This window comes from Urtica dioica, chromosome 11 (genome assembly GCF_054948205.1).
Source record: "Urtica dioica subsp. dioica isolate 48M chromosome 11, U.dioica_male_clone48M_v1_H2, whole genome shotgun sequence".
Taxonomy (NCBI): domain Eukaryota; kingdom Viridiplantae; phylum Streptophyta; class Magnoliopsida; order Rosales; family Urticaceae; genus Urtica; species Urtica dioica.
In genome coordinates, this window is record NC_142766.1 from 17,477,457 (window position 1) to 17,491,963 (window position 14,507).

Below are 14,507 nucleotides of genomic sequence, written 5' to 3' on the forward strand. Positions count from 1 at the left end.
TTGAGCATAGCAATAGATCATCATCTTACGAACAATGCTTAACATGACTTAAAAAAAATACTCATAGATAAAGTGATAAACACAAAACCATTGAGCATGAAAAAAAAAACTAAAGGATGTTTTATTCTTTCTTCAGGCTTGAGCATAGAAAAGATCATCTTACGAGCAATGCCCTGGACATGACTTAAAAATAAACAAAAAGAAAACTAAAAGATGATGTCTGAGCCCGGGTTCGAACCGGGGACCTTTAGTGTGTGAGACTAACGTGATAACCGACTACACCACCCAGACCAATCAATTTTGATGCTATAATGTGTAACATAAATTATAATCTATTTATTATTCCTTTTTTTTTCTTGTTTTTTTTTTTTTTTTTTTAATTTTATTTTACATAACTTGACAAAATCCCAAAAAAACGCGTTCGTCGTCGTCGCTGTCTTCTTCTTCGTTCGTCCTCTAGAGAATTTTCGTTCTGAACAAAGATTCAACCACCCTCATCTATGGAGGCACACCACGCATCTCTAGGGCGACGAACTGTACTTTACTTGTTTTCTTTTAAATACTTTTTTCTTTTTTCTTTTTCTTGTTCAATTTTTCGTATCGTGAGAGTTGAAACGATCTTTTTTTTTCTTTCTCAGTTGGAGGAAATTCGTCAGAAGCGAGCGGCGGAGAGAATTAGCAAGGCCTCTTCAGGACCAGATCTCACTAAAGCTACCAATTCTAACGGTACCTTAAATTCCATACATTTTTTTTTTCAATCGATTTTCACTCTCTTATTGTTCGTAATTCTGATCAATGTCGTGTATTTTACAGACGCGCCTATTAAGAAATCAGAGAGCAATAATCGACTTTCTGAGGTGACAATTCATTAATTTGATCATGTTTGATTGATCAAGTTTAGAGTTTTTATTTATTTATTTATGGAATTAATACTGTTACAGACAGATATTAGCAGTTTAGTAGCTCAAATGAGAGACCTGGAGAATAAGAACACAGACTTGGAGCAGCAGAACAGGCAATTGACTTCGAGGGTAGGACTGTCGCTAGCAGTATTTGCATATAGTTTCTTGTAATGTTTGAATGAAAGTAAAATCATAGGGATTGGTGAATTCATAAGTACCTGATTGCATTGTTCATATTATTTTAAACTTTCAGGTTCAGATAATGGAAACCGAAAACGATGCGCAACAGAAACAATTGTACGATTTGGTATGCCTAATGCCTTTGAATTGATTTTTCTTTGCATTCTTCAGTCACCTCTTTAACATTTTTCTTAGCAATACATTTTTCTCGCCCTTTTGAGAAGTCTTTCCTAGTTTCCTCTTTGGTTTGATGTAATATTTTTTTTTTTATAGCAAGTGCTTATTTTGTTCTTGTAGGAGAATAATACCGTTCCATCTTTGAGAAAAGCTCTGAAAGATGTTGCGATGGAAAAAGATGCGGCGGTTGTTGCACGGGTAAGCAATGATCTCCACATTAGGATGTTTAATTCCGGTGGCTAATCCATTATGTTTATAAAAAAATGTGTTACCAACAAAGTCTTGTTTATTAGTGTAGGAGGACTTTTCTGCCCAACTTCGTGTACTGAAGAAACGTCTAAAGGAAGCAGAGGAAGAGCAGTATCGAGTATGCAAACAGACATTGCTTCGATTCTGTCAAATAATGTATTGCCAATATTTGTTTTGTAATATTTATTTTTTTAAACAGGCAGAAGATGATGCGGCTTCGTTGAGAGCGGAATTGAATTTGATACAACAGCAGTCACTGAATGGTTCATTCAGTGGAACCACCTTGTATGGAAACCCAGCAGATCAAATACAAACCTTGGAGAAGGAGTTAATTAGCTTAAAATCTGCATTACAGGTGATAATGAATTCGATGGCTTATATTGTTCTTCATATAGAATAATTGCTCATATATTTTCTCTGGCGAATGTTTCTATAGCAAGAGTCTCTATTGAGGCAGCAAGAGCGAAAACAATTAGTCGAGGAGCAAGCCCAAACTTCGATGCTCGTGTCTCAGAAGCAGGAGCTGGAAGAAAAACTTGCAGCTATGGCAAAAATTGCATCAGGTAGGAATCTCCTAGAATTAGTTCTATTATATCCTCGACTGTGCAGAATATTATGAATGACTGCGTGTCTACATTCATGTAACATGTTTCTGCAATATCAGTTATAGTAGAATTTCATTGAGAATTTTGGATCATGCCATTTGATTTTATGTGACTGACGCTAGTTTTCACTTGGCAGAAGAGTCGGAGAAAGTCGCTGAGAATGTATTTTCAGCGGTAAGTTCATGCCATGATTGGCTAGATCTTTTGGTTTCTGCTATAAGACACAGGTTGTTGTTTATGATACATCATGTGGTCTGTGATATCTTATTTTCAGGATGACAAGGAGAAACTTGAGAAACAATTGCATGACATGGCTGTAGTGATTGAAAAACTGGAAATCAGTAGACAAAAACTTCTAGTAGAGGTAGTGGTCAAAACCTGTTTACTCCGATAACATAAATAAGAACTTTGTTGTTATTATATGCATCAACAGTTGCTGCTTAGTTGCACTTGTTGCTTAATAAACGAGTTTAATAAAAATGGCAATGTGGCAGATCGATTCCCAATCTTCAGAGATCGAAAGGCTATTTGAAGAAAATTCTAGTCTCTTGAGTACTTATCAAGAAGTTAGGGTGATTGCAATGCAATGGGAGAATCAGGTAATTGTTAGAGCTATAGCAAAGTTTTGTTTCTTGATTGCAGAACCCTCTTGGTTTTTCCTGTTAGCCATGCCTAGCTTGAGATGGGATCTTAAAATATAAACAGAGTTAAGTGAGGAGTTAATATTTGGGAAGAGTTGGTTAGACTTTGTATTAGGGTTTTGATAGAGAGTTAGGGATTGAAAAAGTGTAATCACTGTATCATCATTAAAAAAAAAATCAGATTCGAGGCTCTGTGTAAATTTGCTAGTATGGTTCTTGGGTGTTCTTTACTTATATTACACCAATAGTCGATTTTGATTTGATGAAAGATTAGAATCTAATTCCCTCATTACTTATATTCTAGTACCTAAATAACTCAAATGTTTTTTACCTGCGTAATGCGGGATTCTGTTCTTTCCGATACTTAATTGCAGGTTAAAGACTGTCTCAAACAAAACGAAGAGCTCCGCGGAGTCCTAGATAAGTTGAGAAGTGAACAGGCCAAGGCCTATTTGGAACCAAGCGGTGCCGGATATTCAGCCGAGATTATCTCCCTCAAGGTTGGCAAAAGTCTAAAATTGTTGTATACAAGTAAAACCAAGTGTTTTGACTGTTTGCTCTCCAAAGCTTCATTCTTTTTCACCTGAATGATCAATCGAGCTCATAGAGTGAGGTTAACGTGTGTTAATAGGGTCAAGTGGCAAAAGAGGAGAGCCGAGCAGAAGCGTTGTCGGCGGATATACTGAGGCTCTCGGCTCAACTTCAACAAGCCAATCAAGCATATAACAGTCTCGCTCGTCTGTAAGTCTCATTTCCAGGGCTGGTTACAAAAAGCTTGTCTTGTGTGCCATCTCTCATTCATTCGTCCTATATTAGGTATCAACCAGTGCTACGGAATATTGAAAGCAGTTTAATAAAGATGAAGCAAGACGGTCCTTTGACCGTCCAATGAGGCCCACATTGGTTTAACTTCACACAAGCAATTTTGTACTATTTCTCTTGTGGGTCATTCATTCACTCATCCAACTTTCTGTTTTTTATTTCTTTTGTGGTTTTCTTGATCAATGTGACAACCAAGTGTATTAAAGTTTTAAATTGAAAGCGAAATAGACTGAAATGAATAGCTGAGTGTTACATTAAAACAATGATTGCAAATTCAATACAAAATACAAAATTTTCCAAATTTTGGAATTTTTTACTAGTTCTCTCTCTGCGATTCAATTTTCGAATTTGATGTTCTGCTTCTCGTCCATTTTTCTTGAAGATTGGTATATTGTTGTTTTCCTCAGCTCTTGTAGTCTTGTAGATCTCATCTTGCAAACTAATTTGTGCGTAACGTGGACGTGTTCTTACGACAAAAATAAAATAAAAATAAAAATAAAACTTCTGATGGACGTAAATTCATTAGCTTTCATCGAACGTCCTTAAATTATATTTTAACATTCCCTAAAAACCGTCTTACTGATGACATGTTCGCATCTGCCAAGCAAATGTCCCACTCGTCACCAATCAATTGGTTGTCATGCATTTTCCCGTGATTTATGCATCCTAATAATGATTCTCTCATAAGATTATATGCCCCAATCCCCAATCCTTGTCCTTTTTGAAGAATAATTGCCCTTCATCACCGAATTCAAATCATGATTATCCTTCTATTTATCCTACAAAACAAAATAGCTGTATTAAATCTCAAAAAGACGCACAAAGGACATTCAATGTTTTTTTTCCCTAGCTGGCTGACTTGCTACTACCGAATTGCTAGCAGCCACTCACGCAAGTACACTATTCAAAATAACATGGCTTGTGCTAATAACCCTTTGAGCTGTCTCTAAAGGAATAATAATCCAATGCAAAAACACGGATCCAAAAATTAAAAATAAAAATAAAGTTGCAGTTGGACAGATAGATAGATGGGTATAACCGTATATAAAGTGAGGCGTATATATATAATATCTATATATGCTTCTTTACCAAGCAATCAAGTAAGTGGAGAATTTAGACCCCCATATATATAAAAGCATGTTATAAGAAAGTGTAGCTCGCTTTTAGTTGTGCTGTGTAGAGTGGAAGATGAAGAGGATATGTTCATGTCTCCCTGGGCTGAAGAAGAAAGAGAAAGACGGGGCTTCGAAGTCGGACCAGAATAAGAACAGAGAAGTGCCGGTCGGCTCGGCAGCGCCCAGCGACCGCGCCGACGGCAACGCCTCCGGACCCGACGGCGGCGCCGCCGTGGCTGCGATCTCTATGACCGCCGCAGTGCACCACGGTGGCGAAGCTGCCGGCGGCGGTGGTGGCTGATGCTACTCTTTGTGAGAGGCTTTGATGATTATATATATATATATATATATATATATATATATATATGTGTGTGTGTGTGTGTGTGTGTGTGAATTATGTTTGATTGGTATTATTATCAAATATGAATGCGTTTCTTCTGTTTGTGTGAGTCAAGTATTGGTGTGAGATGAAAATATCTATTTGAAGGCCGTGTATATGAGCATGTGGATTATTTGTTTATTTGTTTCATAGGTGATGTGATTTTCCTTTATTGGTTGGACTGAGAAAAACGTTTGTTTTCTCACTATGTGTGTGTATCGTATTTCTAATCCATTATTTTCGTGGCCATTGTGGAAAGTAGATCAGGTATATTGCTCTTTTTGTTTTCATTTCATCGGAGACATAATTTATCCGAAAGAGGTATTTGATCCTGCTCTTAAATAATTGGGTCAGATATGATTACAAGGATCCCTCAAAAAAAAAAAAAAGATATGATTACAAGGAAATGAGATAAAAAAAAAAAAAAAAAAAAAAAAAAAACGAACGAAGAGTAGGTTTGTGATATACATTAAGACGTTGGATGTCATGACATGTCAATGAATAAATGGAAGTGTGTTTCCAGTTCATTAAATTGCGATTTCCCTTATATTTGCTTCTTTTTTTTTTAAGTTTTTTCTACAATCCAAAAAGAGGCAAGCCCAAAGAGCGCAATCACACGCCAAAGTTTCCTAGCCATGGAATTCACAAGGTGAAACATCACAAGTAGACAAGGAAAGAAGGGCACATAAAATAGTATATGCCAATGGGAGAGCTCTCATTTTTACTCGGCGCTATACTCGTGAGAAAGCCCCACAAAAATAACAAATGGCTCTGATACACGCAAAACTGCTGCGCCAAAAAAGGGGAAATAGTGATAGTTCGTCATAAAAGGTCATCTAGTCATTGCACTCGGAGGATGCCTCAAGACCGTGATAATTCTCTTCCGCAAAAGCTCGAGCTCCGAACGCATAAAGGTCAACGAATCCAAATCCGTCGGTGCAGACACCACGTTTGCCAAAATCTGATACTCAAGCTTCGTCGTCGACTAGACTAACCTCACCAAACCTGAAACGCAATTTCAAAAATATTAATATATAATGTAATAAGTATTGAGAATTTCGTTTTTTAGACCTCAAAATTAATAAAATATCTGGACTGAACTTCTTATCTTTAAAATATATGAAATTGAACTTTTTGATCATTTTTTAGACAAAGTAGCCCTTGAATGTATTTTAACCATTTTTTTTTCATTTTTCCACTTCTCTCTCACTCTAAAACTCGAATTCTCTCTTAAAACGTGGATTTTGTTAGTATAAAATGATGATTAATATGTTCAGTTGTGTTTATTATATGTTTTACTTGGATTTTAAGCTGATTTATGTTGGTTTGGGATTGATTTAGATTAGATCTAGGTATTCGCGTCTGAAAATTGAGTCTTTCGGGTGTGATTATAGACGATTTGGGTGTGGTTAGAGATAACATCCTTAGAGGTTTAGCGACGGCTTGGATGTTGTTAGAGTATTCATAGAGGTTTGAGACGGTTTCGGTGTGGTTTGAAACGGTTTGGATGTGGTTTGAAACGATTTGGGTATGGTTTGAGACAGTTTGGGGTTCAGAACAGTTTGAGTGTGATTTGAAATTGTTTGGGTGTGGATTAAGACAATTTTGGTGTGGTTTGCGATAAATAGCAATAATTATTGAAAATTATCAATCCAATTATAAACAAATGTATTTGTGTTGCAAGATACAAGTCCTAATATAATGTGCAATTATAAAGATACAATGGATCCATTTATTGGATTCTATTTACCGGTGCTCCTAATGTACTGTACGTGATCCGACCTTTAAAGCTCTTCCAAAAAAATAAAAATCAGTCATATTTTAATTAATATCGCTATTTATCATAAACCACACTCAATCTGTCTTAAACTACACTCAAATTGTCGCAAACAACCAAATTATCTCAAACCGCAACCAAACTGTCATGAACCACACCCAAATTGTCGCGAACCTCAAACTGCCTCAAATCACACTCAAGTTGTCACAGCCCACACCGAAACCGTTTCTCAACCTCTATGAATACTATATCTAACCACACTTAAACCGTCTTAAACCACACCAAAAAAGTCCCAAATTTTAAACGCCAAAACTTTAAATCTAATCTAATTAATCCAAAATCAACCATAAATCAACTTAAAATCCAAGTAAATATCTAATAAACACAACTAAACATACTAACTATAATTTCATACTAACAAAATCTAAGTGTTTAGAGAGAATCTGAGTTTTAGAGTGTGAGAGTGAAGTGAGAAAATGAAAAAGAAGAATAGAGCGTTTAAAATACATTCAAGGGCCATTTTGTTCAAAAAAAAAAAAAAACCAAAAGTCCAGTTTCAGATATATTAGACATAAGAGATTCAGTCAAGTATTAATGTATAATGAGAAAATATCATTTATATTTCCACTGTGTTTAATCGAAATGTGGCGTTTAAACTTGCAATTTATATAAATATTATAAATATCCATTAATATTTCTATTAATATCAATAATGTACCTTAAAACTCATTTGCCTATCAAAATCCTCAATTTTTATAAGATTTTGTTGATTTTTTTTTAAATTAAAAGTTCATCCGTACATTTTACCTTTATGAATTCCTTCTTTTTTATATCTTCATTTTTTTATATTTTTATGATAAATATAAAAATAAAAATAAAAACAAAATGATGGAATTTTAGTAAGAGTAAAATCCGCAGTTCCACATCTAATTTTAAAAATATTCAACAAAATCTTATAAAAATTTATGACTTGGATAGGTAAATGAGTTTTACGGTATATAATTGATATTAATAGAGATGTTAAGGGACACATATTATACTTATAGAAATCGTAGGAATAAACGTTCCATTTCGATTAAACACAGGAGAGAAATAATATTTTTCCATGTATAATTTGTAGAGTTTATATCGGCAAAATACCTAAATTTTATTCGAAATCATACTTATATAACTAATCTTCTTTTAGGCGTAAAAAATACTTATTGTTACGTTTCAGTTGCACCGTATGTATTTACATTGGATGGAAAAAATACGTGTCAGCCTCAAATTTAATTAAAAAAATGCTATTTTTTTTCTTCAAACTAATTAAAAATCAATTAAATGTCAGCATAAATAACTAATATTTTCATAAACATACAATCAAATATATATATATATATATATATATATATATATATATATACACATTTTTTTTGCAGCAAAAAAAGCTAATATAAAGTTTCAGTTGCACCGTCAAATAAAATCATTTAAGTTTGACGGAAATACACATGGAAGACTCAGATAAACACGATTTAATATTTACTTTCTTAAAATTATTTAAACATTAGTTATATCAATTCTTAATTAATTTTCTTAATATTATATACATTTTTAAAAACGATTTGTTATTTCTATAATATCATTTTTAGAAAATTACTTAATTAATTTTTTAGTATAAAAGTAATATTATTGAAAATCATTTAATATAAATTTTAGAAAAATTATTCATTAATATTTTAATATCAAAATATTTTTAATTAAAGTCGTTTTTAATTTTTTTTTTTTTGTTACAAAAAAGATATTATTAATATTTAATTAATTTTAAGAGAAAAATTAAATCATTTTTAATTTAAAGCTGTGAGATGTATTTCCGTCAAACTTAACTGATTATATCTAACGGTGTATAACGTAATGTATAATTTATATTAAAATTTCGGAAACCCACTGTAATTTATACTTAAATAATTAATTTATAATTAAATAGATTTTAATACACGAAGGATACTGAGCCCAATTTCCTCGAACAATAGGCCTACAAATATACTGAGCCCAAATTCAGCACAGGCCTAAGCGACCCGAAATCAGTAACACACGCCTCACTATCCAAGTTGGCGATAGTTAATTGTTTTGCCCTAGCGTATCCTCTCTCTCTCTCTCTCTCTCTCGACCTCTATCAACCCTAACCATGACGTCCAAGCTCCGGTGGGGAGAGCTGGACGAAGAAGATGGGGAGGATCTGGACTTCCTTCTGCCGCCGAAGCAGGTGATCGGACCAGACGATAACGGTATCAAGAAGGTCATTGAGTACAAGTTCAACGATGAGGGAAACAAGATTAAAATCACGACCACTCTTCGCGTCCGCAAGCTCGCCAACGCTCGTCTCACCAAGCGTGCCATCGAGAGGCGATCCTGGGCCAAGTTCGGTGGTGCCACCGAAGACGATCTCCAGAGCCGACGTACCGTCGTATCCACAGAAGAGATTGTCCTCGAGCGTCCGAGAGCACCTGGTATGATCTATATCTATTCTAGTTTTTTTTTTTAAATTTTTTTGCAAACGTTGGTTCGTGAAATTAGGGTTTCGATTATGGTGTTAAACTCGAATTTGTTTTTTTGGAAGTTTTTCTGTAATTCGAGATCTGTTTATGATGGTGAGGTTTTCGTTCCATGATCTTTAGTTTTGCTGAGTGTGAATTTGATAGTTATTAGGTTATTGGGGAATATTTGATTGATGTAAAATAAAGAACAAAAAAATCAGTGTTCGAGTGATAAACGTTTTCTTGATATACTTGTTTTCCGGGTTAAACCCGATTGAAATCCAAGAGGCCCTGACATTATGGGACTGACGACGTTTTTATAACATCACTTAATTGTCTTTTTGATTGACAAGCAATGCAATTTATTTGTGGAGCATGAATTTGGTAGGGAATAGGTTTCTTAAGATGATTAAGCTGATAGAGACAATAAATTATTTCCAGGGTAACAAACATTCTACAACTTACCTTATTCTCTTTCTGATTGACAATCGCTGCATAATTTTGCATATGTGAAGCGATCTCTGGTGATGGTTCGGTATCTTACATTCTTCCCCAGCTAGTATAGAAACTAATCCTCAATGTGTGCTTTCGTAAATAAATATATAATGATATGATAGAGAGTGACTTTTGTTCTACCTTAATAAGGTGCTAATACCACACTCAATCCTTGAACGAACAACAACGTAAATTGCAGGTGTAAAGCAGGAGGCTCCGAAGCCGAACGCAGACCCGACCCAGAACACCCTTATGGTCTGCCGATTCTGCGGGAAGAAAGGCGACCACTGGAGCGCCAGGTGTCCCTACAAGGACCTCGCCGCTCCCGACACGGACAAGCCTCCGTCGGCGGACGCGGGCCCCGCCCCCGGCCCGGGCGGCAAGGCCGCGTACGTGCCTCCCAGCATGAGAGTCGGCCAGGGCGAGAGAGGCCCGGGAACGGACATGAGGAGAAGGAACGACGAGAACTCCGTTCGGGTCACCAACCTCTCGGAGGACACCAGGGAGCCCGACCTCCTCGAGCTCTTCAGGCCGTTCGGGAACGTGAGCCGCGTCTACGTGGCGGTCGACCAGAAGACCGGGATGAGCCGAGGCTTCGGATTCGTCAACTTTGTGAGCCGCGAAGACGCTCAGAGAGCCATCAACAAGCTCAATGGCTACGGCTACGACAATCTCATCCTCCGGGTGGAATGGGCCACCCCAAGAACGAATTAGACTGCCTCGCCCCGACCCCCCTTGTATTTTTCTTACTATTTAAGCTGACTTTTAAAAAAAAAAATAATTTATTTATAAGATATTTGTACTGAAATTTTGCTGGGTTTTGAGTCGTTTTTATATTTTTGTAGACAATGCTGGAGCTAAATGTGTTTTTATTTAACTTTATGTGCTAGTTTATCTTTACTCTTTTATAGGCTACAATATATAAGAGGATGAGATTTTGTTATTAGGTCTCTAATGTTAGAACCGAAACAAAAATGAGAGAAGAATATATGATTTGTTTATTGTACCAGCTTAACTTGGGGAATAATAAGAAGTTAAGGGCCTTAATTTTTCCAGGTTGGGAAAACCATGGTGACTTAGTAGGGAATTGTTATATAATCAACATTATAATTGAAAGGTTGCGCAAAAAACATCAAGAAACCCCTGTTTCAAATTCAATTGTACTGTTGGCTCATCTTGATATCTCAACAATCGGAATATAGTAGACTGGAAAGAGCACGATTCTGCCACGTGTAGACGTAGACCCTCCGTGTGAAAGGAAGGTCAGATTAAAGTTGTCTGGTATTCGTTATAAATAATAGAGTCGTCCAGTTGATCGGAAGGATTTCTCTTGTGCTGTATAAGTGAATGTTTGTCTTCAACATTTTTGCCCAAAGGCTTTTTCTAAAAGATTAGGGGTATAAATCTAAAAGTAACATCTCTTAACAAAGTAGAATGAGGCTTCAAGCCAAGCAAAATCCTCGAAGGTTAATGTAAATCAAAGTGCTCGAGAATGATGAGGAGAAAACGTTCGAATTAAACGTGGCTTACCGGTAGCGGGACGGGACGGAATCCCCGCTACCGGTAATGAAGGTAACGGGACGGGAGGTCCCGTTAAGACTAACGGACGGGAGTCCCGTCCCGTTACTGTAGCTAACGGGATCCGCGGATCCCGTTAGCGACCGTTGCTTTTATTTTTTTTTTTTTTTTTTTTTTTTTTTAAATCTCGGCCGTTGGATCAAAGATCCAACGGCCGAAAAAAAAAGAGCCGTTCGAATATGAACGTTGGATTTTAGCCGTTGGAGGCGAAAATGAGGTTTTTTTATTTATTTTTTTTTTCCCACTTATTTCTAAAATCTATAAATACCCCCCCATTTCATTCATTTTCTTCACACCTTTCACTCAAACTCTCTCAAACTCTCTCAAATTCTCTCAAATTCTCTCAATCTCTCTCTCTAATTCTCTCAAACTCTCTCAATTTTACTCTCTAAAGCTTTCATTTTCTCATGGCATCATCATCCCACAACCGAGGAGGTCGAAGGGGAAGAACTTCCCGAGGTGAACGAATGCACCGTTTTGAAGAAAATTGGTTGCATTTGTCTCAAAACGCCCCCGACCCAAACACCCAATACTCTTTCGATCCAAATTATGTTGCTCCTACTTTCCACAATACGGAATTCACCGAAATTCCAAACACACAAATGCCATATTATCCTCAAATGGATCCCGAGCAAGCATATCAAGCACAAATACCGCCATCCGAAGCCGCTTTTCAAGAGTTTCAAGTGTTCGAGGAACATTATCATCAATCCCAAAATCCAAATGAAGAAGAAGACGACGACGAAACCCAAGATCCAAATGAACAACATGATGACGAGGAGGAGGAGGATGAAGAAGAAGACGTCCCACCGCCACCACCTCAGCCTCGAACTCAAGTTCCACGACCTCGACAACGTGAGCAACAAGAGGAGACCCGACAAAGACGACGTGCCCGAGAAGAACAACAACAACAACAACCACCTCAACAACAACAACCACCGCAACAACAACAACAACCTCAACAAGCACAAGCATCACGACGTCGAGCGAGGTCTGTTGTCTGGACGTTCTTTGAAGAGGTGGTTGCCAACGGTGAAAAAGCCGGAAAATGTCACGTTTGTGGCAAAATCTTTAGCGCTCATAACACTAGAGTTGGGACGTCGCTATTGTGGAGTCATCACAGACACTGCCAGGGGGGGACACAATCTGGAGCCTCTACAACCCAAGTAAGTAACATCGATCCTTTAAGATTTAGACGTGATTTAGTTGAATATTTTGTATCAACCGATCAATCTTTTAGTCATATCGAATCTCAAGGCTTTGTTAGATTCATTAGTTCTTTTATTCCAAACGTACAACTAATGCCTAGGAAAGCCTTGAGATCCGATATCCTAAAATGGTTTTTAGGAGAAAAGGAACAAATGAAAGACTCAATATCCTCTGGTAGATATAGCGTAGCCTTAACATCGGATATATGGACCGGTCAATCTAAGATGGACTTTATGAGCGTTGTAGTCCATAACATAGACGACGATTGGAACCTGAACAAACGTATCATAGCGTTTAGGAGGATAGAAGGTTCGCACACTGGTGAGAACATCTTAGATATCATAGTTAGTGTTTTAGCTGAGTGGGGTTTGAACAATAGGGTTATATCTGTGACCTTAGATAATGCCACTAGCAACAACGCCATGATTAGGGAGTTGACCCAAAAACTTAACGCAGACGAAACCCTTATACATCAACGTTGTGCTACCCACATCATCAACCTCATAGTTCAAGCCGGAGCCGCTAGTTACGACCCTTCGATAAACAAGATTAGGAATTACATAAGTTGGATAAATAGTTCAACCTCTAGAGTAGATGAGCTTAAGAGACGGCTTAGACTAAACGGCCTTCAAGAACGCACATTTCACCTAGATAACAAAATTAGGTGGAATTCAACCTTTCTTATGCTGACCAACTTCTTATCCGAGCGTTACGTCGATGTTATTGTTTCTTACATTAACAGCGTACATGGCGAAAACGCTATATCTGATTTGGATATTATGATGGCTGAATCATTTGTTTCTTTTCTCGACATTTTTTATAAAGAAACTTGTTATCTTTCTGCTGTTTACACTCCCACTTCTTTTCTCGGTCTTCATACTATGACCGCAATAGCTGTGCATCTTGATAAAAATAAAAACGAAACTATTTTTCAAGATTCTATTCAAGCAATGACAGCAAAGTTTTTAAAATATTGGGGGGCTGGAAAGGTTCCATTACTATACGGTTTTGGAGCCATTCTAGACGTCCGATGTAAAATTGGAGGTTTAAAATTTTTTTTGAAATACATAAGAAACCATTTTGTGGACCAAGATTACGTTGCACTTGATCTTCCGAGGATCGTGCAAGCTTTTTTTGATCTTTTCAAGGTTTACGAGGCGAAACTTCTACCGCAATACCGAGCGCAACCTTCTCAATCACAGACGCAATATCCGAAAAGACACCAATACACGAATGTCTTCGTCAACGCGCCCGCGTACAGCCCGTCTCCTCAACAACAAGAAGCTGGGACAAGTCAGACGAGGTCAAGCGCAACCGACGCACGGTCCCATCCGGAGATCCAAGAGTACGATAGGAACGATTGGGTCAGGTCGGACGACGAAGCCATCGACCTCTTGGTTTGGTGGAGGCAGAATGCGAGGAGGTTTCCGATCTTGTCATCTATGGCACAAGACATCCTCACCATCCCAGTTTCAACTGTGTCCTCTGAGGCGGCTTTTAGCAGCGCGGGCCGGATCATCGACGATAGAAGATGCAGCCTGAAACCGGAGATGGTCGAAGCATTGACGTGCGGAAAAGATTGGATTCAACATCGAAATCGAGCACAAGAAACATTCATGTGCTTCGATATTCTAGACGATTTTGAAGTTGATTTTGCAAACGTAAACATAAATGGTTAAAGTATCGTGTATAACAAAGGGATATCCCGGCCCTTGTCCGGGATACATTTTCAAACATTTAACGAGGAAAGGGGTGCTCTTTTTCCTCGCCGTCGCACCTTTTTAGGGGTCGGTGAGGTTTTTTAGGAGGCCCATTTTTAATTTCACATTCTTCTTTATTGTTTTTTTTACCCATTTTTAATTATT

At 37.2% G+C, this 14,507-nt stretch overlaps 2 protein-coding genes and 1 non-coding gene across 5 annotated transcripts; 2 read left to right on the forward strand and 1 right to left on the reverse strand.

Moving 5' to 3' along the window:
• Window positions 1–217: 217 nt before the first annotated feature.
• Window positions 218–291, reverse strand: TRNAV-CAC (transfer RNA valine (anticodon CAC)). The gene has a single exon. It is a non-coding gene; the product is annotated as a tRNA-Val (tRNA).
• A 72-nt stretch (window positions 292–363) lies between these two features.
• On the forward strand, window positions 364–3,889 carry LOC149381847 (myosin heavy chain-like protein). 3 transcript variants are annotated; one of them, XM_089630585.1, is made up of 15 exons: window positions 364–536; window positions 639–726; window positions 814–857; window positions 942–1,031; window positions 1,156–1,209; window positions 1,380–1,457; window positions 1,558–1,626; window positions 1,708–1,863; window positions 1,945–2,071; window positions 2,250–2,287; window positions 2,388–2,477; window positions 2,608–2,712; window positions 3,129–3,254; window positions 3,386–3,495; window positions 3,571–3,889. In XM_089630585.1, the coding sequence occupies exons 1-15, from the start codon at window positions 501–503 to the stop codon at window positions 3,644–3,646; spliced, it is 1,287 nt and encodes a 428-aa protein (XP_089486711.1). In that variant the 5' UTR covers window positions 364–500; the 3' UTR covers window positions 3,647–3,889. The 3 variants fall into 3 exon arrangements, with proteins under 3 accessions (XP_089486711.1, XP_089486712.1, XP_089486713.1); XM_089630586.1 differs by having other exon boundaries at window positions 2,253–2,287; XM_089630587.1 differs by lacking the exon at window positions 364–536 and having other exon boundaries at window positions 946–1,031.
• Window positions 3,890–8,918: 5,029 nt separating this feature from the next.
• On the forward strand, window positions 8,919–10,736 carry EIF3G1 (eukaryotic translation initiation factor 3G1). Its single transcript, XM_089601063.1, has 2 exons — window positions 8,919–9,333; window positions 10,055–10,736. The coding sequence occupies exons 1-2, from the start codon at window positions 9,012–9,014 to the stop codon at window positions 10,567–10,569; spliced, it is 837 nt and encodes a 278-aa protein (XP_089457189.1). The 5' UTR covers window positions 8,919–9,011; the 3' UTR covers window positions 10,570–10,736.
• Window positions 10,737–14,507: the final 3,771 nt, after the last annotated feature.

Bases quoted from the DNA above. Each gene is read 5' to 3' on its own strand.
- LOC149381847 (XM_089630585.1), top strand. From the start codon at position 501: ATGGAGGCACACCACGCATCTCTAGGGCGACGAACT. The intron at 1,864-1,944 runs GTGATAATGAAT...ATGTTTCTATAG, and splicing joins GCTTAAAATCTGCATTACAG to CAAGAGTCTCTATTGAGGCA. The intron at 2,478-2,607 runs GTAGTGGTCAAA...GCAATGTGGCAG, and splicing joins GACAAAAACTTCTAGTAGAG to ATCGATTCCCAATCTTCAGA.
- EIF3G1 (XM_089601063.1), top strand. From the start codon at position 9,012: ATGACGTCCAAGCTCCGGTGGGGAGAGCTGGACGAAGAAGATGGGGAG. The intron at 9,334-10,054 runs GTATGATCTATA...CGTAAATTGCAG, and splicing joins CGAGCGTCCGAGAGCACCTG to GTGTAAAGCAGGAGGCTCCG.